The 22346-nt window shown below is 31.4% G+C and overlaps 2 protein-coding genes across 5 annotated transcripts in view; one reads left to right on the forward strand and one right to left on the reverse strand.

Moving 5' to 3' along the window:
- Positions 1 to 8586: 8586 nt before the first annotated feature.
- On the forward strand, positions 8587 to 14139 carry LOC111301166 (uncharacterized protein At5g02240-like). Of its 4 annotated transcripts, XM_089744655.1 has the most exons (10): positions 8587 to 8884; positions 10076 to 10188; positions 10345 to 10398; positions 10538 to 10618; positions 11392 to 11552; positions 12420 to 12506; positions 12623 to 12720; positions 13115 to 13224; positions 13815 to 13893; positions 13941 to 14139. In XM_089744655.1, the coding sequence occupies exons 1-9, from the start codon at positions 8614 to 8616 to the stop codon at positions 13875 to 13877; spliced, it is 1038 nt and encodes a 345-aa protein (XP_089600781.1). In that variant the 5' UTR covers positions 8587 to 8613; the 3' UTR covers positions 13878 to 13893; positions 13941 to 14139. The 4 variants fall into 4 exon arrangements, with proteins under 4 accessions (XP_089600781.1, XP_022752371.2, XP_022752373.2 ...); XM_022896636.2 differs by having other exon boundaries at positions 10538 to 10622; positions 11438 to 11552; positions 13815 to 14139; XM_022896638.2 differs by having other exon boundaries at positions 10538 to 10622; positions 11447 to 11552; positions 13815 to 14139.
- Positions 14140 to 14288: 149 nt separating this feature from the next.
- Positions 14289 to 22346, reverse strand: part of LOC111302417 (uncharacterized) — a 37327-nt gene continuing 29269 nt past the window's right edge. Inside the window, exons 2-5 of the mRNA XM_089744244.1 lie at positions 18286 to 18321; positions 17506 to 17530; positions 16566 to 16684; positions 14289 to 14869 (exon numbers count right to left, since the gene is read on the reverse strand). Coding sequence (XP_089600370.1) covers positions 14754 to 14869; positions 16566 to 16684; positions 17506 to 17530; positions 18286 to 18321 — 296 coding nt within the window. The 3' untranslated portion in view covers positions 14289 to 14753. The remainder of the gene's footprint in view (positions 14870 to 16565; positions 16685 to 17505; positions 17531 to 18285; positions 18322 to 22346) is intronic.

Genomic DNA, 22346 nt, shown 5'->3' on the forward strand with positions numbered 1-22346 from the left:
TTGAAGTTCTCTGATCACTGTTAGGACTAGGTCTCTATTCTGGTATTGTAGGTACAACAGAATGATTATAAAAATAGATAGGTGTTCGAAAGGATGGCTAAAAATAGGATGGATAAGCTGATAGTTGTAGTGTTGGTATGGTTGATATGGATGAGGGATGGATGTAACATTGTTTACAGAAGGGTAATGGGTTTGGTAGAATGGTATAGAGTAGGATGTGAAACCTTTGAACTATTACCTTACATAGTTTACCACTTGGGCTTCATTTTTTTTTTTTTTGAGAGTTCTACCTTTTTTTGCTCTACTTATCTCTCATACATCGAGCTTACCATTCTTTATGGCACTTTCAATAATCTCACTCGATATCATCATATCTGTAAAGTTTTTGGTTGTATTACCTATCAAACTTTCATAATATGGTATTTTTAAAGTATTCACAAATAAGACAGTTGTCTCTTTTTTGGTAAGAAGAGATTGGACTTGTACAGCCACATCTCTCTATCTTTATCCATACTCATTGAAGCTCTCAGTTACTTTCTTTTCCATACCTTATAAAGATAAACGATCTGGAACTAGAGCCCTAACATGGTGATATTGTGTAAGGAATGCCTTTGTAAGCTCTTGTTAGGAACGAATACGAGTCTTGTCTAATTTAACATACCATCTAGCTGTAAAACCTGTAAGACTATCTTGAAATATGTGTATTAACAACTTCTTATCACGAGCATGTGTTACCATCTTTTGATAGTACATGGTGATATGGGTCATTGAGTATTTCATGCAATCATATTTTTCAAATTTAAGAACCTTAAATTTAGGCAGAATGACTACATCAGGGACCAAACAAAGCTCGGTTGCATCTGTGAAACTATAAAAATTCATTCTTTCCATTACTCTAAGCTTTCTTCTAATAGTTTCATCTTTTTCTGGGCACTAGTATCTTTCACTTTCTCAGGTATCTTTATCTCTAGTTTTTCTCTTTCTTTAGGATCATCCAAATCAGGAACCAAGATTGGTTCGGGTGATTTTTTCGTCATAACAGGATTAAAAAAATTTTTGAAACTGTCTTGGAACATGTGTGGATGTTATTCCTGGATAAGGATTGAGATATCCATTGAGAGTAGGAATTTGTACTCTAGTTCTTTAAGAAGGTTAGGTAAATCGTGGCTCAAACCCTAAAAGATAAACAGGATCTACCATATCTGACAATTGCTCTTGAAAGCTAAGATTTCCTTTCACTACTTTTCCCTTGTCAAGTTTTTTGAGCATATAAATTATTATACTAAGATCCCTTTTTAGTTCTTCTTGAACTTTTTCAATTTTCTCAAATCGACTGACTTGTTTTTGTTCCATGATTCTTGTTTGAGTCGTGGTGTTGTATGAATGGTGAGTGGGTTGAGTCAAATTTTTTGAAGAACGAGCTATTCTTGAACTTTTATTACCACAAAAATTTTTTAGAAAAATCAAAATACCATGTGTTTAAATTTTTATTTTTTTGAAAAAAAAATAAAAATGGTGCAAATAATGCATGAATGCAAGTGAGAGATATTTGCTTTTAGATAAATTTTAGCATTAAAAATTTTCATTGATTCCATACAACTTTGATTACATAGGATTTATCATCATAGAATTATATCTATAGAAGCGTTTGACTTGCTCATAATGGTCCTTCACCTCATCTAGAAAGTTTACTAAGCACTGTCCATATTCTCCTATGGGATTGACTTCTCTTCTTAACAGTTCTATCTTTTCAACCATCTCCCATGCTTTTTTCATTGCCATGCAAACTTGATTAGTCAGGTGCTTTATGTACTGTTACCTTCCTAAGCTTTCTGCTTTTCATCTCATGTGAGCATCCCTTTCTGAATCACATGTGAAGATCCAATCTTTTTCCCTTTTATGCCACTCATCTATTATTGCTGAAATATGGCTCTTGTGCTCTTGCAATTGCATCTCTAACCCTTGGTCACCTAGTGAAGTGATTCTTTTTTGTTCAGTACTTCAAAGTGTTTTTTCTCTCTTTTGTAAAAATGGCTTTCAACATTTTTTTTTTTGGCATTCCACCAATCTTGTTGAGGTTGTAGAGTATAACCCTTTCCAATTCTGACATTCTTGAAAAATTTTGATGGTCTCCTCTTGCTTTTCTTGAGCTTTGCCCTTCCATTGGTTCATTTTTTCTCAAAGCTCATCCACTTCATGTTACCGACTAAGGTAAGACTTAGTGACCTTTCCAATCTTGAATTGGACTCGTAACCTCTTGTTTTTTTGGTAAAGATATTTTAAATCATTATTGGTCACATCTCGTTCTTTTATGGTTTTTCTCAATCCGCTCCCTTGTATCTCTGTTTCATATTTTAATTGTCTCACATTCTCATGAAGTCTTAAATTTTATCTTCTTATTTCTTTTTTTTGAGCTTCTAATTTTTTTTTCACAAGCTTAATTTCTGATAATTGCACTTTTATCGAAAGATTAGTCGATTGGTATGAGTTATCATCAGGAGAGAGTACTATATCTCTAGGTTACCTTACTTTTCAAATCTGGTAATCAGGAGTGACTTTGTCGATGAGAGGCCCTAATCTCATTTTTCGTGTTTTCTTTCATACTTGTATCAATTGCTTCGAGGTTCTTGGTGAACTTGGCTCCCCGTAAATGAATTCTACCTGAACCAAGCCATAAGTGGCAAGAACAAACTGTTTTGCACCAAATTATCTAAGCACCATCAATGAAACGTAACTCACAATACCCCATAACCCTAATAGCAGTATCCATGGCTCATTTCTTCCACAATACAATAAAGGCACATGAGGCATTCAAGGCGTTATCCATTCAATTTCATCATCAGTAAGCCTTCACAAGAAAAAGACCCACTCTTCTTTAGTCTTCAATGTTAGCCATTGGCTTTTACAGAACTCTTCAATTTATGTTTTGTTTTGTAGATACGGCTTTGAAAATGCACTATTCCTGTATTTGAAATGACAACCATCTCTTTTCATTTCAACAACAGAAATTCAATGGCCTGATGGTTTCAGTTAGGATTGTTGGAGCGAGATTAATTGCTTGGGTTTCAATTTGCTCAAAAAAATCTACCACAGTTATCTCAATATAACCCAAAATCTTCAGAAAGATTACCATGCCATACAATGTTAAAGCAAACACTGCCATGCCTTGATCATCATTTAAATGCTCCTGAATAAAGTTTCAAAGAAAGTCTCAACGAATGTCGAGATGTTCACCTTTAGGCTTCGCAAAAAAATCAATGGTTTCTATTTTAACCACCATAAACTTGGCTAACTTTTTACAATAACCTGATTTTGGCTTTTGGGTAAATACTTTATCTAGACACTGTAGTTCTATCCCCAGTAAAATTGAATACTCTTTAATAGTTGGCACCAAATCTTCCTGATTAAAAGTGAAACATCTATAGGACGAATCCCAAAACTATATAGCTACCCTGACCAACTGTTTATCAATTACTATTGGAATGAGGGATGCTATCCTTTCGGACTTTTTGTAAAAGCTTTCTTTTCTTTCTTCACTTAACTGATCCCAGATAATGGCTAAGTCTTCTAAATCATTTTGTGTGAGATCTAAATGTACCTTCTTGGGTAACTCAGACACATAACCAGTAGGCAAATAATCTTCACTCTTTTGTTGGGCTTCTTTTGACCAAACATGTATTTCATTAAATGGCTCATATAGGACACTAACTGATGATGAGCAAATCTGTAATTCTATGGGATCCATGAAGACTTCTTAAAAGAAAGTTGTTTTACAGCAAATATCTTGATGCAGAATTGTATGATATGATTATGTAAAAAAAAAAAAAGAAAACAAACAAAATTGAGTAAGTGTGAGGATGTAGTTTGAGAAAAACATTTTTTTGTGCTTTGGGATTTTTTGTTTTGTTTTGTTTTGTATTAGACATAACCTTTATTCTTATGTGCTTTGGACTTAGGTATTTTTTACAAGAGGGTGGGCAAAGTTCTACCTAAGGTTAGCTTCCTAGGTTTATTACATGCTGAGTTTAGATTGAAACGTATCTAAAGGTTCCTAAATTGTTCTGCACTGTCATCCACATTGGACTAGTAAGGCACCTCGATCCTCACCCATTACAAGCTACGAACGAAAATGGTTCAATTTGAGTGGAAGTATTTCGTTTGTCATTACAAAAGTTATCACCTCATGAGGGCATAGGTATTCTACTTCCTCTTATAGGGGATGAAACTCGGGTATAGAGCTCATGCATGAGATGCATCATGTTATTATGTGTGCAAATATATCCTAATTTATTGAAAGTAATATATATAGAAAAATAAAGCATAAGAGACATAGTAAAAAAAACGTGTGTGAATTTTTTTCTTTGTTTTCGATTTGTCATTTTTTTGCTTTTTTCTTATTGAAAGTGAAAAATAAAAATTAAAAAATAATTAGGACTATTTAAATAAAAAATTAAGGATAATACATAGTTAATTTTGGCTTGACTCTCGAAAATAAAAGGCTTCCCCAGTGGAGTCACCAAGCTGTCGTAACGATTTTGTGTTCGCCCAATGAATTTGAAAATGAAATAAAAAATAACGAAGTCACTACCAATATTTTTTGGCTAAGTGCGATTGGCCACCTATTAAAACATATCCTTTTAATGAAATCTTAAAATTAATTAAAATTTATTAAAAGAATAATTTTAGGATTTACGCAACAGTTTGGGTTCGAGAATCGGTTACATGTGGGGAAGGATTAGTACCCTCACAGTTCCCGTTTAAAAATAGTACCAATTAACTACGTGTTATCCTTTGATTTTAATAAAAAATAGTCCCATTTTCGGTGTTTGAAAAATAATTTTCTTGATTTTTTTATTTATTAGAAATTATTATTTTTATTTATTATTCAAGAAAAATAAATTAGAACCTTTTTATTAAAATAATTCTTAAAATGTTTCAGTACGTTGGTAACATTAGAAAAACTCTTTCTCACCTAGAGATTTCTTAGTCATCGCTTCTCAGAATACCTTAGAATCTTATATTCTGATGCTTAAATTTATTTTTCATAAAAAATTTGTCATGCATACAATTCAGAATGTTACCATGTTGATGCACACATTTTATTTTTAAAAAAATTTTATTAATTGTGTTATTAATTTTTTAATTTTTAAAATTTAAATCTTGAAAAAAAAGAAAATTTTATTATATTGAAGTTTTTATATAAATATTTCAATACACTAGTAATATTTAAAAAAATCTTCTCACCTAGGGATTTCGTAAAGCATCATTACTCATAATACTTTTAGAGTCCCGTCATTTGATAAAAAAAATTTTTCTCTCATTTATATTATTTTGTTATTTTTTATTAACAAAAAAAAATTTTATTGTATTGAAAACTTTTTATAAATACTCCAATACACTGGTAGTATTTAAAAAAAATCTTCTCACCTAGAGATTTCGTAGGCATCACTACTCGAAGTACCTTTGAATATCATTGTCGAATAAAAACTTTCCTCTTCTTACATTTTTATTATTTTTGTATTATTATTAAGCTTATTTTTTATTTTATTTTTTATTTTAAAAATTAACAAAATTATAAAAAATTTAAATACATATTTATCAGTTAATCTAATAAATATAAATATTTTAATATGCATAAATATTAATAAAATAATATATAAAAAAATTCAAAAAATAAATTTTTACCTTAAACCGGACTGGTCAACAGTCCGATCAACGTAAGTCTGGTTCGATCAACGGCTTAGTCCGGTCTGGTTCTGTCTGGCGATTCAGGGACGATTCAGCTTGGGAATGGTCTGGTTCCATCTAAGCCGGTTTGATTAGATCGATTAGGGGCTGAAGGAGACATAGATCCCGGGTCGGGTCACTGGTTGACGCGCGGATCTTCAAAGGCTAAAACGGCATCGTTTTGGACATTTAAATGAAACAGTGTCGTTTTGGTTCTGACGATTTATATAAAAGGCCAAAAACATTTTTTCAGCCATTCTCTCTTTCACAAAAAAATACCTCTTTTTTTTTTGGCCAAACGCAAGTGGTCGACTGATTGCCGTCGTCGCCACCATCACCTATCGTCGGCCGTCGTTGTCAGTGATAAAAAAAAGGTAAAATCACCTAAAATGTTCTCTTCAACTCCCTAAACAGTTTCACCTGAAAGTATCCAAAACGACGTAAATATGGCCTGAAAGTTTCAACCAATTTTTTTTTTATTCTTATGTGTTTTTTTTTGTTTGGCGCTATAGCCCTTGTTTCCAGAGGTTGAGTTTTTTTTTTTGTTTTGTTTAACATAAAGGTTTTTTTAGAATTTGGTAGAAAAAAAAATTTTTTTTGGTAGAGCTCTTGGTTTTTTTTTAATCGATGGCCCATCTCTCTCTTTCCTTGTAAGTAACAAGCTCTATTTATAGAGCTTTTTGGGATTTGAATCCTATTTTTTTAACCTAAAATCTTCACTGTCAAGTTAGGCAACATGTCGGGCTGTTACCGGTGGTGGTGGCTGCTAACATTTTAGACTTTGGTGATGGTGCATTTAATGCATTCATACCTTAGTCAACTTGAATCGGATAAAAAAGAAGAAGAATGAAAAAGAAAGAAAAAAAAAGAAAAATAGAACAAAAAATAATAAAATAATAATAATGATGATAATAAAAAAATTTTTAAAAAAATGGTGTTTACAGGTCCAATTAACATTGGTCTGGGATTGATTCAACTGGATCGATTTTGGGCAGAAAGGGGTTGGGTCATAGGTCAATTACGTGGATCTTGGGTCAAGTTGTGGGCTAACATGCGGATCCTGAAGGTTTAAAACAACGTCATTTGACCCCCTAACTACCCATATAAAAACTTAATTTTATTTTTGCTCATTTTCTTCTTTCTTTAAAAAAAGTCCTAAAAACTCTTTGAACCCAAAGCCCAAAGGCCAATCGGTTGCTAGAAGCCTATAGCCATCCATCACCAATTGCTATGCTGATTGTCGTCATTGGTTGCTATCGATGATAGAAAAATACAAAAAAACTAAAAACACACATCTCGCCTCACTCTTTACCGATTCCCTTTCACCAAAAAAAGTCCCAAATGACTTAGATATACTCTTTAACTTTCAGCCAAAAACTTTTTTTGTGGTGGATCTTGATTTTTTTTGCTTTTGTGAATTCAACACTAGGTTCCCTCACTAGAAGCACTATGTTCCTTTTTTTTTGCTTCCTCCTTATTTCTTGCTCTCTTTTTTTTTTTATACAATGATTTTTTTTAGTTTTGTTTTCTTTTTTGGCAAAGTTTTTTTCTTTGTGCTTTTTTTGATTGGGTATCGGGGCAAGGTTTTTGGATCTTTTTTTTTATGGTGATTTTTTTTAAAGTGCCTCCTTGGTTAACCATCACGAAGCTCTATTTGTAGAGATTCAATCGTGGCACTCTACCTAGGTAGGTGGTTTCTAGGACATAGGTTTGGCTGTTGAACAGAAAGATTGGTGAATTTGGGTTAAGGTATAGAGGGTAGCACCATAAGGCTCTAGGTAAATTGGTGGTGCTAAAGTGGAGGTTTAAGGTATGGGTAGATGACTGCTAGGGGCATGGTGTACAGGTCTCAGGGGATTTAGGCAAGGAAAGCAATGAATTGCATAAGGGCACAGGGATGGGTGGCTAGTGGTGTAATTGATAGCACCCACTGGCACTAGCCCTCTACCTTTTTTTTATTGTGTTTTGTTTTTCTTGTATATTTTTAATATTTTATTATTATTATTATTATTACTTAATATTACTGTATTTTTAAATTAAAAATACAATAAAAGTAAAAATAATAAGCTTGGTTCTAAAAAATGAAATTGGACCTTGGGCTCAATTAAATCAAAACTAGACTTCAGCTCAAAAACTCGATAAATCTGACGAATTCTAAATCAAGACCCAATTAAAATCTTAGACAAATTTGGTGCCTGCACTTATCAGTCCTTCTTATTTATTTTTTTAAAAAAATTATTTCAATCAAAATTTAAAATTTTTGTAATAAAATTAAAATTATCATATATCTCATTAAATTTATTTTAAAAAATTAATAAATGTATATAAAAGTAAATAAAATAAGTGATAATATTTTAACACCTTTAATAAAATTTAAAAACTACATATTACATACTTGACAAAGGTAGACAGCTAAAGATGAAAAGATTCAATATAAAAATAAAATTTATTGAACTTGAAGTTTAACTCATGTAATTATTAAATAATATTTAATAAATTTTAATTTTAATTTTAAATATAATAAATTTTAATTTTAATTTTAAATATTAGTATATGCAACTTTTTTTCAAGTTGTGATTTTTATATAAAAAATAAATTTTAATTAAAATAGAAAGAAACAATCCAAAATTTTTAATTTTTAATTTATATTTGAACCTTTTATTCTTATACTTATTTAATTATAAAAAATATTATACCCATAAATTTTTGGGATCTACAACCCTAAAACATCAACTGAAGTCATTTGACCATTCCAGGATTTTATTAAAAATTTACTAATAATATTGGGGACATTTTAGTAATTAGGAATCGCCAACGGAAATATAACCGCCACAAACGGTGCTCTCTTTTTTTACTATTTTAATTGGCATTTTTTTAATCATTTTCATGGCTACCAAACTCCCCTTCACATTCGAATTCCATCTGGAGAAATCCTCAAAACCATTTGAAAGAATCTCACTTTTGGCTCTTCCACAGCTGAATCATTGTCATGGATTTGACTTCTCCAGGAAAAACTCAGGCTTTAGAGGTCTATTTGTGAACGCTCTCAAAGAAGAAGTAATCCAATCGACATATTCAGATACCACCCATCATTCCCAAACAATTCTTCCTTCTTCCTCTAAGCTTGTTCTTGTCGTTGGCGCCTCCGGCGGCGTAGGTAAGATTTCTTTCTCTTTTTCTTTCCCTTCTGGTTTTCCATTTGTATAGTTCTACTGTATTGCTTATTTGGAGCTGTCACTTGTGAATTTATTTATTAAACTGAGTATTTGGCTTAGATGGCATGTTTCTTGTTATTTTTAGAGGAAGGCTTTTAGTTCTTTTATTGAATTCAATTAGGCTGTTGTTTTTTTTTCACCATGCACTAATAACCGTAGAAAGTAATAATGGAGAATTTTGTTTTTTATGTTAGTTGCTAAGGATATAAGACGCCTATTGATTTTATTGCACATTCCATAATCAATTAAAGCATATGCCCATAACATTTTCTGGTAAATATAGATAAACAAAAATACTTCACCTTGGCTGGTAAATAGTCTAAAATTCTTGTTTCAATTCTAAGTAACCCATATAGATAGTATCATCATGTCCCCAAGCTAGTTATCTCATAATCCTCATATATAATAATGTCATATAGCTATATTTGTAAACAATTAGTTCATATTTCTCATTCAATGATTTACAATGCGAGAATGTGGTATTAAATAGTCTTTCTAGTATCAAGTATTTTTTCGCTAAACCCGATTTCAGGTCGCTGTAATTAATGATGCTTTTAAAAATGGAGTAAATTGTGAACTTTAGGTAAATGCTAAAGTAGCAACATTGAGTATCCATTTCATGACATAGATCTAACTCACAAAGGGTACAATGTAGATTCTAGATCTACACCTGCTCGTTTATTGATGAAGTAGGGATTCAATAAGTCACTTCCTCAACAATGCCAAAGCAAATATAACACATTCTTCCCCTCTATGAATCTTGGCTTAGATGTTATTAAAGCAGCTAACCTAAGAGTCTTGAGGTAATCACTTGGTTAAAGCAGCTTCTCAACAAATTTTGGAGATGCGGAAGGCCTTCCTCTTTGAGTATGATATATAGTCTCGTCTTGTCATTTACAAATTCTACTTGATCTTGACTTAAATGGTTTGTTGCTCCTCTGTCTACAATCCAACCAAAGAGAGAATAAGTAACAAAAACATGAAAACAAAAGTAAGTAATGAGACAAGCATGCATGGATTTATACTTCTTTGGCTTAGTGCACTCATGACAAAGTGACCCAATGGTTATACTTGTGATCAATGTCAAACTTTACTTGTTATTCATAATATCAACTAGTTGCTCTCCTTTTCAGGGCAGTTGGTAGTGGCATCTTTGCTGAACCGGAACATCAAATCACGCTTACTATTAAGAGATCCTCAGAAAGCTACTTCTCTGTTTGGCAACCAAGATGAAGACAAACTACAGGTGGAACTGTCATCTGATTCATGAATCATCCATGCTCATTGATTATTTCCTAACATTTTTATTGATTTTATGTAGTAAACAGTATTCTTGCTTTAAACTTTTTATCTTTCTTCAGGATATAAAATTTTAATATAAAGAGATTTTAAAACTTGATAGATTTTTAAAGGGGACACTCGAAACCCAGCAGATCTAGATCCATCTATATTTGAGGTTTGTGCTTCGTATTTATCTAGCAAATGTTTTTCTTTTTTCCTTTTATTTTCTAGTTAAATGACTTTTTTAGGTTGCATTAATACCTCTTACAGTTCAGAATTTTCAAATGTATTAATCTTTCACAATTTGTGTATAGGGGGTTACACATGTGATTTGTTGTACTGGAACAACTGCATTTCCTTCCAAGAGATGGGATGGTGATAATACACCTGAAAGAGTAGGTCAGAAATTACTTTAATATAGAACTAAATTCAATATATTGTTATCAACATTCTACTTTGGCCTTTGTCCATGGAATATTACTTGCTTAGTAATGAATGATAAACATAATCATCAAACTTGGTAGATGTCTTACTATTTCTGCATTAACTTATTCGTTCTCTGTACTTGGAGTTGTTGATGACCAGCTTTTGTCCTTTCAATATTCATCATATCTCTTTATCTAGGGAGGATCTAGGGAGGCATGACCACCCTTGGCTTTTCCGTACTTATGTCCTAGCCCTACTAAGTTTTTTCATCAATTTTTTAGTTTATTCATTTGCCCCCCTTAAGTTTTTGAAACTTTTTTTATTGGCAATTGAGTTTTCCAAACTCTTGACTTAATTTTTGAATATATTTCAATTTATTAAACGTATAAAATTTTTAATCCTACTCTACTTTTTTAAGGAAACATTTACTAATTATGATTACAACAACCAATGTACCAATATATGTACTTTTCATATGCCACTTAACTTTTAAGTTGCTTTTTGTAAAATTATTGGCTTGCATGATGATTTCTTTTATTTTCATAATATTATAAAACTTTAAATATAATATTCGATGATTTTTATGCAAATAATATCTAAACTAATTTATTTATTTTAAAGTCATTAAAATTATCAAACATTACTCTATCAATAACTTAAAAAGTACACTCGGCAAGCTTACAATCCTGTCTCTTTCTCTCTCTCCCTCTCTCTCTACATTGACTCATACATACATGAACAGCCATGCACAAGCACACATAGAGACACAGGTTTTGACCATGTTGTAGTCTTTGAAGATTGGGAGGGTGTAAGGAATCTTGTATCTGCATTGCCTTTGTCACTGAAGAGAGTAGTTCTTGTTTCATCAGTTGGCGTAACCAAGTTCAATGAACTACCATGGAGGTAAGAAGAGTAATTATTTGGAAAATCTTTTGGATTTGTAAATTATAAGATCATGATGACTTGCCACTGTGTCTCTCTGTTAGCATTATGATTTTTACAGATTGTCTGGATATGTCTTTTTTCCGTTTGTAATTATAAGAAATGAACTTTTCATTCAGTGAATCAAAACTTAGTTCTGCCACATAATAAAGCATATTATCCTTCATAGATAATCTGCACTGAGGTCTTCTGCATTCAGAACTTTAATGACACCCTTTTCAGCAGTCAGTATGAACATGTTAAGCACCTTTAGCTAAATAGTACAGTATATAGATGTAACTTTTTTCTGCCCAATCATCAAAACTTGAAGCACGTACTTGGCTATTTATATATTTGTTTTTCAGCTTGCTAGTTGATAATGTAATAATCATAACGTAATCCCTATAATTACAATTACAGTTACAATTATGACATCAACACTATTGTGTCTTATTATTTAGTTACCAATCCAAATAATGAAACATGACTGTCATGAGATGGTTTTTTCATTAATGGGTTACATATCTTTTCTTGTGGTTTCAAACTTCACATGCATTATTATTTCGACTGTATGAATGATATTTTTGAAAAAGCTTGTCATGCCCTCCCCTCCCCTTTCCCCCACCTGCAAAAAAGGGTCAGAAAAATGGAAAGGAATATAAAAGTAAGATACAATAATCACAAAATCCATTTCAACTGATTGTATGACTTAATTTGGTATCAAACTATTGATTGTGGGGTTCTTGCTGTACACCTATTAGTACTACTTTTTGCTACAAAATATACGAGGGGTGATTGGTTTGCAGCAAAAACTTCTTATCAACTTTATATTTTATATTATTTTGGCAGCATTATGAACCTATTTGGAGTTCTCAACTATAAAAAGAAAGGGGAAGATTTTCTTTGTGATTCTGGCCTTCCATTTACCATTATCAGGTAAGTGGCTGATATTAATGTTTTTATCTCTTGATAGTATGACAGTGCGCATCAATATGCTTTATGCTGTTGCATATTCTTCAATGGTTTTTCAAACTATACTTGTTTGTATACAGACCTGGTAGATTGACAGATGGACCTTACACATCATATGACCTTAATACTTTGCTTAAAGCCACTGCTGGGCAATGCCGGGCAGTTCTCATTGGTCAAGGTATGTTAAATTAGGTTTTCCGATTGGACAATTTGTAAAATTTTTTGTATTAAGCTGTCAAACGTATTTCATCTGCAATTATAGAAAGTAAAAAAGTTTTCATGGGTCAAGGTATGTTAAAAAGGCTTTCCCAATGGGTCAAACTGTAAAAAAGTTTTCACAGTAAATTGGACCAAGAGTTAGGTTGGTCTTTCAGAGTTATTAACAGTAATAAACAAAAAAACCAATAATTTTGACAGTGAAATTGCTATGACAGGCTCTTCTCTTGATGAGGACATTTTAAGTCATGCAAAAGCTTTGGAGACAGATTCATTTACAAATGGTTAAGTACATTATAACTTATAAGCTGTCCGTTTTATTAACATTTCTTTGTTTTTCTTTGAAAACGACACAGGAGATAAACTGGTTGGAGAGGTCAGCAGGCTTGTGGTTGCTGAAGCTTGCATACAAGCAATGGACATAGAATTTACAGAAGGCAAAATTTATGAGATCAACTCAGTTAAGGTAAGTACTCAAATTTGGTCCAAGAGGTTTAGTGTAAATGCAGGCATTCCACACAAGCATCGTTACATTTTAGCTTTTCTAAAACTGAAACATGATGCAATAAGAACATAGATCATTAAAGCTGCGTGATTATCGAAGGATGGCAAATGACTAGAGTTAATGATGCTGCAATGAAGTATTTTTTTTAAAAACATTTGACTCTGTAAATATCTCATCTAAATTTACCACGGTTTACTGTTTTTAAAGTATTAGAATTATTTGACAAAATGGAAATTCTTTGTTATGCCAACTTCAGAGAGGCCAAAGTAATTGCTGGCTGATTTTTATCAGACCCGTGCGCTTGAATTATTAAGAATTTTAGACTTCAATTGTCTAATCTTGTAATATTATCTGAAACTTTTAGAGAGAACATATGCTCTACTAAAAATGCGTTCTATCATTTTCTTTTTCCTCTTCATCCTTGCTTGCATATTAGAGTAGTGCATAATATTCTTGCATTAACTTTTATGAAAGATCATAGTCTTTAAATTTTACTTTCAACCGGGCTTGAGAAGTTGCTCTGTTTTGCTACATCAAAATTTATTTTGCAGGGGGAAGGTCCAGGAACCGATCCAGAAAAGTGGCAAGAGCTATTTAAAATAGCCCAAGCATAGTTCAACCTGATTCATTACCAAGGATGTGCTCTAGAGTGTAGAATTTATTCTGTTTTATTCACCAAAAATGTATATACAGCTATTATGTTCCTCCGTTGATTTGATGAGCAGGACATGTATTATATTCATCTTTTCAAAAAGTACAGTTTTAGTCTACCCTCATGTTTTCAATCAGCATTCAGCATTGCAGTCCTCATGTAAGAGTTAAACATTGTTATGGAAATTAATCTTAATGAGAAGAAACTTTGATCTTTTGTCTAAACTTGAATTGGTTTCCCATGTAGCTAAATTTGTTATAGAACTCCGTTCGTTTTCGGAGAGAGAAAGAGAAATGGGCACATACTGTCAAAACCAGAACCCTAGACTCTCCGGTCTATAAACAAATAAATGAGGAAGACTACCTTTCTGCAGTTAGCCAGAAGAAGCAAATATCATTAACCACAAAATAGAATAGAAAGATCACTGCTTTGGATATGAGTTAAAGGCTGACCTCAAGACTAGAACCTTTCTTTAAGCACACAAAATCATCACATGGAGAAAGACCGTTCTACAAACAAGGCAAAACTAGAGACTAACAATACATGTAGGAGCCTGATTGGAGGGGGTCCAGCCATAAAACACACCCTCCGGCACGGTGGGAACCCTCCAATCAAGCTCCCAAATGGACCCTTAAAATTCTTAGTGACAACTATTTCTTCTGAGAGGAGTGTGTATAATGGCAGATACCCAAACCATGGTCCACTTTAAATAAAGCACGATAGCAAAATTCAAATCTGGTGATTCTAGAGTACACGTAGATCAAAATGAGAATAGTTAAAAGGATGTATTCTAAGACATGAGCAGACTACCAAAAATGGTTAAAATTTTATTAACTGATTATCCTTTGAACTGCCACTCTCTACGGCACATGGGACAATGTGCTTGAGAAGTCTGTGAATTCACCCATTTCAAGATGCAATGAAGATGGAAAGCATGATTACAAGCGCCCCAAACTGCAAAAGAACAACAAATAAACATCATTAAGTTTCATTAAAGAAATGGATAGACAAAGAAAGCAAATGTTGATGATAACAAAGATGATGGATTCCAAATACACACAAAAGAAACAAGAAAAAAAAAAGCAATAATTGAGAAAGAAATGAAGACAATTGAGGAGGTGTGGATTTGAATCGTTAGAGAAAATTATGCATTATATTTGTAAATACTTGTTTGGTATTTCTGCAATCATCTCTCTTTATATAAAATTCATAGTGGAAGTTGTAAATTTTGCAAACTAAAATTTAGTGAACAAAGAAACTGCATAAGAAACAAAGAAACTGTATAAGAAATAAAGAAATATACATAGCATGAAAAATAGATATCAGCTTAAAACAGAAATGAGGATCCCCAAAGTTCAAGTGCAATTTTCTTCTGCCAAATCATGCAAGCTTTATGACACACAACTAGGGATGGGAATTCAACCCGACCCCGGCAGGTTCCGACCCGACCTGACCCGACCCTATGAGGTCGGGTTTTTTTTTTTGAATTTTGGGTTTCGGGTCGGGTCGGGTAATGTTAGGAAATAATCGGGGTCGGGTTTTAGGCATACCCGACCCAATATTATTTAAAAAATTATTTTTTAATTAATTTTTTAATTATTTATATATATTTATATAATAATATTTTTAAATATTTATATTTAAAAAATAATATTTTTATTAATTTCGGGTCGGGTCGGGTTGGATCGAGTACGGATTATATAATATCGGGTCGGGGTCGGGTATGAAAAAATAAAAAAATTTTCGGGTCGGGTCGGGTCGGGGGTCGGGTTTATTGATGATAAAGTCGGGTCGGGTTCGGGGCGAGCAAAACCCGCCCCGATGCCAACCCTACACACAACTGGCAAGATAATATATCCTGAATTTGTGACAATCATGTCAAAAATGTGACATTAAAAAAAATGTACAATATGGAAATGTGTCTATGGGTTGCACTGGATTGATTATGGACAAGATTTTCTCTTTCCACAGATTTGCAAAGAGTATAAAATAACCATATTTTGCATAATCCTTCAACTTTATATTTTACATTAATGCTATACATGTTAGAGGCTTCACCACCGAAAAGTACATAAGTTGTTGATCAATAAAAACAAAAAAGGGAGAACAAGATCATGATCCTCAACTCCACACACTTCCAAGGAATACACAAATTTGGTAGTTAAGAGTCTAATAAAATGGTAATGTTCTGCATTATGTAATCAACTATGAGCAAATTCCCCCATTGGTTGTCTACTCTTGAATCCATGTCTAAATTCTCAAACCAGTATATCTTTCTTTTGATGGAAACAAGTGCTACAATCATATAAAAAATAGAGGTACTTCCTAAAAAATAAACATCAGTGAAATTATAACAGTAATCCATGTCTAAATTGACTTTAGATCATATATTATTGGGATTTCAAAGAGATTTTTCTTTTCACATGAATGCTATTTAGCAAATTTTATTAGCACTGTCCTCGTAATTGTCCAACAAAAAAACAGAAAAGAAAAGGAATGGGAGACATGTCCAGTTAAACTGAAAGGTAAGAACAGTTAATATGCACGGCACCACAATTAAACTCCTTTCAGGAACTAAATAATGACTCAAGAACATGAGAAACTATCGTAAAAGTATTGCCAAACATGACAACTCTAAGGACAGACTTACTCAATGGGCAATCATCACCAGGGAGTTTACAGTCAGAACAGCAACCATCAAAGGCCATCCTACAAATTCCACATGTTTCATCTTGGGCATCCCACGTCCATGAAGCAACAGCATGCCATCTGTCATCATATGGATAAGAATTATGGTTCCTCATTAAAAAAAAAAAAAAAGGAATGTTCAACAAAGAGCATAACAGGATTGACCATGAGCAAAAGAACCAAATGACCAAAAACTTTGTTCAGCACAAAAATTTGTAGTATTTACAATGGGATGAAAGTAATAAAGAGAGCTTACTCTGTTCATAGCCAAGCAGATATTGAAAGAAAAATAAGTCAAGAGAAAACTGCTTCTTCTAGTAAAAACCAAATGTCATATCGACCACAAACAAGTCCAGGTTTACATAAAAAGTTGAAATAAATGTCCCTTAGTACCATCTAGAAAACACCTAATATCAATAAAGGGCAAAGACATTGCATCTTTGTGCATGATAAATTCAAATCAAAAAGGGTTGAGGAAGAACCAAAAAATGCAATTTGGGATAAATCAAAGATATGCTTAAGAATTACGAAAACCACACAAAAATGCCACTATAATGGGATAAATCATATATTTACTCAAGAAATACAAGAAACAATGGAATAAATCATGTATATGCTCAAGATTAACAAGAACCATGTCAAAATCCACAAAAACCATTATGCCCTAAAAGACTTTGTATTGATGTCCTTAAAGATAGATTATATATCCTAATTGCAAAAGTAGCGTTGATCAGAAATTTTCAGAAACGATCCAAGCCAATCAAGTTTTCTGTTGAATCCAATGTAGATGTAACGTGCAAGTTGCAATAAATTCAAGTAAGAAAATATTTCACAAGAGGAAGATGATTCAAGAAAATGAACAAAAAAAAAAGCCATGAAAACTGTAATTCATGAAAGGATACGTAGCAGCTTGACTTTCATCTTCTCCTGTAAAATAAAGACCTATGTGAGAGAATTTCCCCAAGTACAAATTATGAATTCATACAAAAACCATTCATGTTTTCATCATCTAGAAACTAAAACAAAATCAGCAAGATTCCATTTTCATTTGATTTTCATTTCCATTTCCATTTGTTCTATTTCCTCGGCCACCAAACAGACATAAGAATTAAGACAAGATAGTAGAAGTTTTGCAGCATCAGTTCCATTTTTTCTATTCATAGCCATACTTAAGAGAAAATCAGAAAGACACATTGGCACCAATAATGAAGTAAAATTGTCATCATCTTTCATTACCATACCAATTTCAAATATGTACTTTACAAGAAAATTAATACTATCACATAAAAGAAAAGGCTATAGTTATCCAAAAGTCATGAGGGAACATGTAAAAGGCAAACATTTAAGATTAAAAACAAATCTTTGATGGAATAATATAGAAAAAGAAAAAAAAAAAAAAAACCCACAAGCTGAAATGCAGAATAGCATTTGAATTAAAATACAAAAGAAATAAACAATTGAAAGATAGTGAAACCTAAAGACAAATTCTAAAACCCTTTTTGAGTCTATAACTATTTGCAACCAAAATATAACAAAAACCCACATCCTAAATCACCAAATAGGCTGAATCCAGGGTTCCTTTTGTATGGATCGTCACTTTATTTAGTTACTTTATGAAACCAAAAAAAAAAAAAAAGGAAATTGTCTTTTTCCTTGGAAATGAAAATGGATGGTAATAATACCTGATAGACCGAAACTTTGATGAAGTTCTTTTATCCCTTCAACTTATCTTTTTATTCTTGCTCCTTCCCACTGTTTTAACTTGGAGGGAACGTAGATATAATAAAAAAAAAAAAAAAGAAAAAGAAATATTTTTTAGGGTATGGTATATATTATACTAATAAGTGGATCGACGGTGGTCCATTGTTCTGATCTGTTGAAATAGACGGTGAAATTAGAAAATGGTTTTGATGTCGGAACAACGTGTCATTACATGGGACTTTTCTAAGGCAATTTTCATATTGTTAATAAGTAGAGTAGTTTTTTATTTTAGTTAGAAAAATGTGAAGACCTTTTGGGTAAATTATTTAAATATATTTTGTAGTTAAACATGATTTGAGTTTACTTTTTAAAAATTTAAAATATAATATTTAATTATTTTATGTCTTGTTTTATTATTTTTATTTAAAATTATTACTTTTTCATTATTTTTTATTTTTTTTCATTTTTTTTGGTAACAACTCATTCTTTCTCTCTAAAATCAAAGAAATTTTCTCTAAATCTAAAAGTTCTCCATCTTTTGATTTTTCTTATATCTTTGTTATAAGATTGAGTCTTTTTCTCTCAAACTTTGTACTAACATGAAAATTAAAAATCAATCACGATTTGAAGACTTAAGCCGATGGATGATCCTATACTTCTTTTTATCATTTTTTTGACAAATGGTCTATGGGTATGGTTTTTGGAGAAATTTATCATTCATGTGTCATAATCGAGTTATGAGATTTGAGCGTTGTTTGGGTTTTTTGGTGTCAGAAAACTTGTTCTTGTCAAAAAAGCCCTTTGGATGGTAATTAGGCATCATATGATATAACAATACAAAAACCAATCTTTTAATTTCAATTATATAGAAAAATGATGCCAAACAACAAAGAGAAGTTGAAAAATAAACTTAGATTTTGTGATCTTTGAGAAAATGATGATCAAAAGCTAAAATGTCGCTTCAAAAACTTTATTTTCACATAAAATTTAATTGCCCATTGACGTTTATTTATAGTTTTGTTGCTGTCAAAATTATTACTATTTATCTGATTTATCTGGTTTTAGAGAGTTTCATTTATCTGGTTTTTAGAGAGACAATTTACCTAGTTTTAGAAAGAAAAAGAATTGATAATGAAGAAAAAAGAAGAAAAATTCTTTAAAAAGTTTAAATCTGAGAAATAGCAAACAAAAAAAATTGAAAAAAAAGCTAGGGCTTATTCGATAAAACATTAACACGTTAGTAAAAATTAACAAATTGACACGAATATATATCCATTATAATTAGGTGTCACTTTTTAAACTTTAAAGGTAAACTTAAATCGTATTTAATTACAAAGTATATTTATATAATTTACGCTTTATTGTTTACAAATAAAGGAGTATTTTATTTAAAACAAAAAAAAACAAAAAAATGAGTATTTTATTTAAGGTAAGCCATACTTAAAAAATATATTTTATTTTAATTTTACACTAAAATAATTTTAGACAAAATAATTGATTATTTTATTCAAAATAATCAACTGTCCTAAGATCCAATGATTCATTTATTGCATTACCATAAAACTAATCAAATGCATCTCACAATGTAATTGAAGATTAGATTATATAGTACCCTAACAGTATGATGAAATGCAAATGAGACGTAAGAAAAAATTTGAAAAAGAACTACATATGGGTATATGACAAGCAAAGCCATAGGTTTTTTTTTTTGCAGCTTGAATACAAAGGCAAGCTAGGTAGTTTGTATCTAATGATAGCTCGTTTTGGTTATTATTTTTCTTTATTTTTTTAGTGCAAATTATTTTTTTTTTATTGGTTAGTACTTTTTTATATGAAACTGGAGCTTCATAATTTTAAGTAAAAAAATAAGAAATATTATCTTTTTAATCTTGCACACGACACCAAATTGTAATATTTTTTTTGTATTTAAATTTATAATTTTATGTTACATAAATATAAATATGATGTTTGTGAACTTGTAAAATATAGACGTGTGTCCTTTCTAATTAGTAATAAAAGAAGTTCTACTTCCTTTTACTTGATTCATAGTAACATTTAGGGTTCCTCTATAATTCTCAATATTTTTTATGCAAGATGATTTGTTTTCATTCATAGATGCTTGAACCAAGGTCTTTTAGGTTTTTTTTTTTTTTTACTTAAATTCAAATCAGATGCGAATAATATATTCTTAAGCTTTCAAAACATGATCCAAAATTAATTTGGAATAAGAATCAAGAGATTTAGGCCTGATAATGCAAGAAATTATTTCAACCAGAGTCTATCTATCTATTTCAAAAAAGATAGGATTATCTATGAGTCATCTTATGTTAATACTCCATAGCAAAATGGATAGGCAAAGAGAAAAAAGAGCCATTTACTAACCATAACCTAAGCCTTCATTTTTTAAGCAAATGTACCCAAATCTTATTGGGAGAAAGTTGTTCTTACTGCTACATACATTACAAATAGGTTACCTTCAAGGGCTTTGGATTTAAAACTCATGTGGAACGACTCTCACAATTCTATCATAACTTTAATACCATAAATAACCTCACACCTAAGATATTTGGTTGTACATCATTTGTTCATGGTCACAATTATAATAGGAAAAAGTTGGATCCAAGAGCAATTAAGTGTATTTTTATGGGGTATTCATCAATTCAGAAAGGGTATAAGTATTATTATTCTCCTATCAAAAAATTCTGTCTACATATGTCACTTTTGAATAAAGTAAATCATTTTTTACTCAACATTAACTTTAGAGGGAGACATCTTTTATGGAAGATAAAGATAAAGATAGGATATGCTTGTTCTAATCTCAAGAACTGGTTTCTTTTTCTGAGCTCGGGAAAGTTGCAAATGTTAGTAGTGCCAAAATTGTAAGTTTCTCGGCTCCCTGATTGACGGAAGGAATGTGTCATGGTTCTCTAAGTTATTGTTGATTTGACTTGTTAGACCTGTCAATATTGTCTCTCAAAAGAAATTTCAACAAGGTAGTATGAATAATTGAATGAAATTTATTACATCTTTTCTCATTTTAATGACAGCTAATCGTTTTCGATGATATCACAAAATTCATTTTGATATCAAATATTTCGATTTATATCAATTTATAAAATGTTATTTAATTTGATCTATTAAATCTTGATGTTTTGTTTTACAAAAAATAACTCAAATTTAAAACAAAATAAACATTTATATTTCAAATCAAACTCTAATCTTTTAAAGATACGAGATTTATGACGTAAGAGGACCGTGACACAAGCCATCTCTTCGTAACAAGACAACTATACCGTTCAAACTTAAATTTCTGTATGCACCAAAAAAAACACTTAAATTTCTGTAAATTTTATTTTGGGGATGGTGTTTTTTTTTTTTTTGGGTATCTTTACACTTTTCTATGGTTAGAATTATACGTAGCTGACAAGTTTGACAGGCAGCCCAAAAATAGGAGATAAAAGAACGAAATTAAGAACAGAAACAAAGAAAAGGAAACAAAGGGGAGGGCGGGTGTAGGGTTGGTTGCAACGGAGAAAAGTGTGGTTGGCGGCACTTTTATCACTTTATCTTTTGACATTGCTTTCTCAACCGCATAATCCTACCTCCAAATTCCTGTTTCATTGTCTGTTTCATATATTTTTCTAAATTATAACTATTCTGCTACCATCAGCCATCAGTTTCAGGTTTTTCTTTCCGTCGGGGTCCTTGCATTTTCTTATGTTTCTCAACGTACCAATACCATTTTACATTTTTCCAGTTAGGCCTCCTTTTGATCAAATTCATTTCATTTTTGTCCCTTGCATGCTACTAAATAACTATCAAATCATTTCGTCTCCTTGCATGGTACTCAATAACTCTGTTTTTGTTTTCAAGTTTAGCATAAAGCAATGTTGGTCATTGCTAATTTGTTTGCCACATTGCTCTCCTGTTTGCATAGAATGTGTTATATGGTTGGTGACCGGAGGAAAGGAAAATTAGAATAAAAAATTTTAATTTAATTAATTCATATTATTATTTTTTAAAAATAATATTTAATAAATTT

This window comes from Durio zibethinus, chromosome 15 (genome assembly GCF_047325235.1).
Source record: "Durio zibethinus cultivar Kanyao isolate XHJ-2024 chromosome 15, ASM4732523v1, whole genome shotgun sequence".
Classification (NCBI taxonomy): Eukaryota; Viridiplantae; Streptophyta; class Magnoliopsida; order Malvales; family Malvaceae; genus Durio; species Durio zibethinus.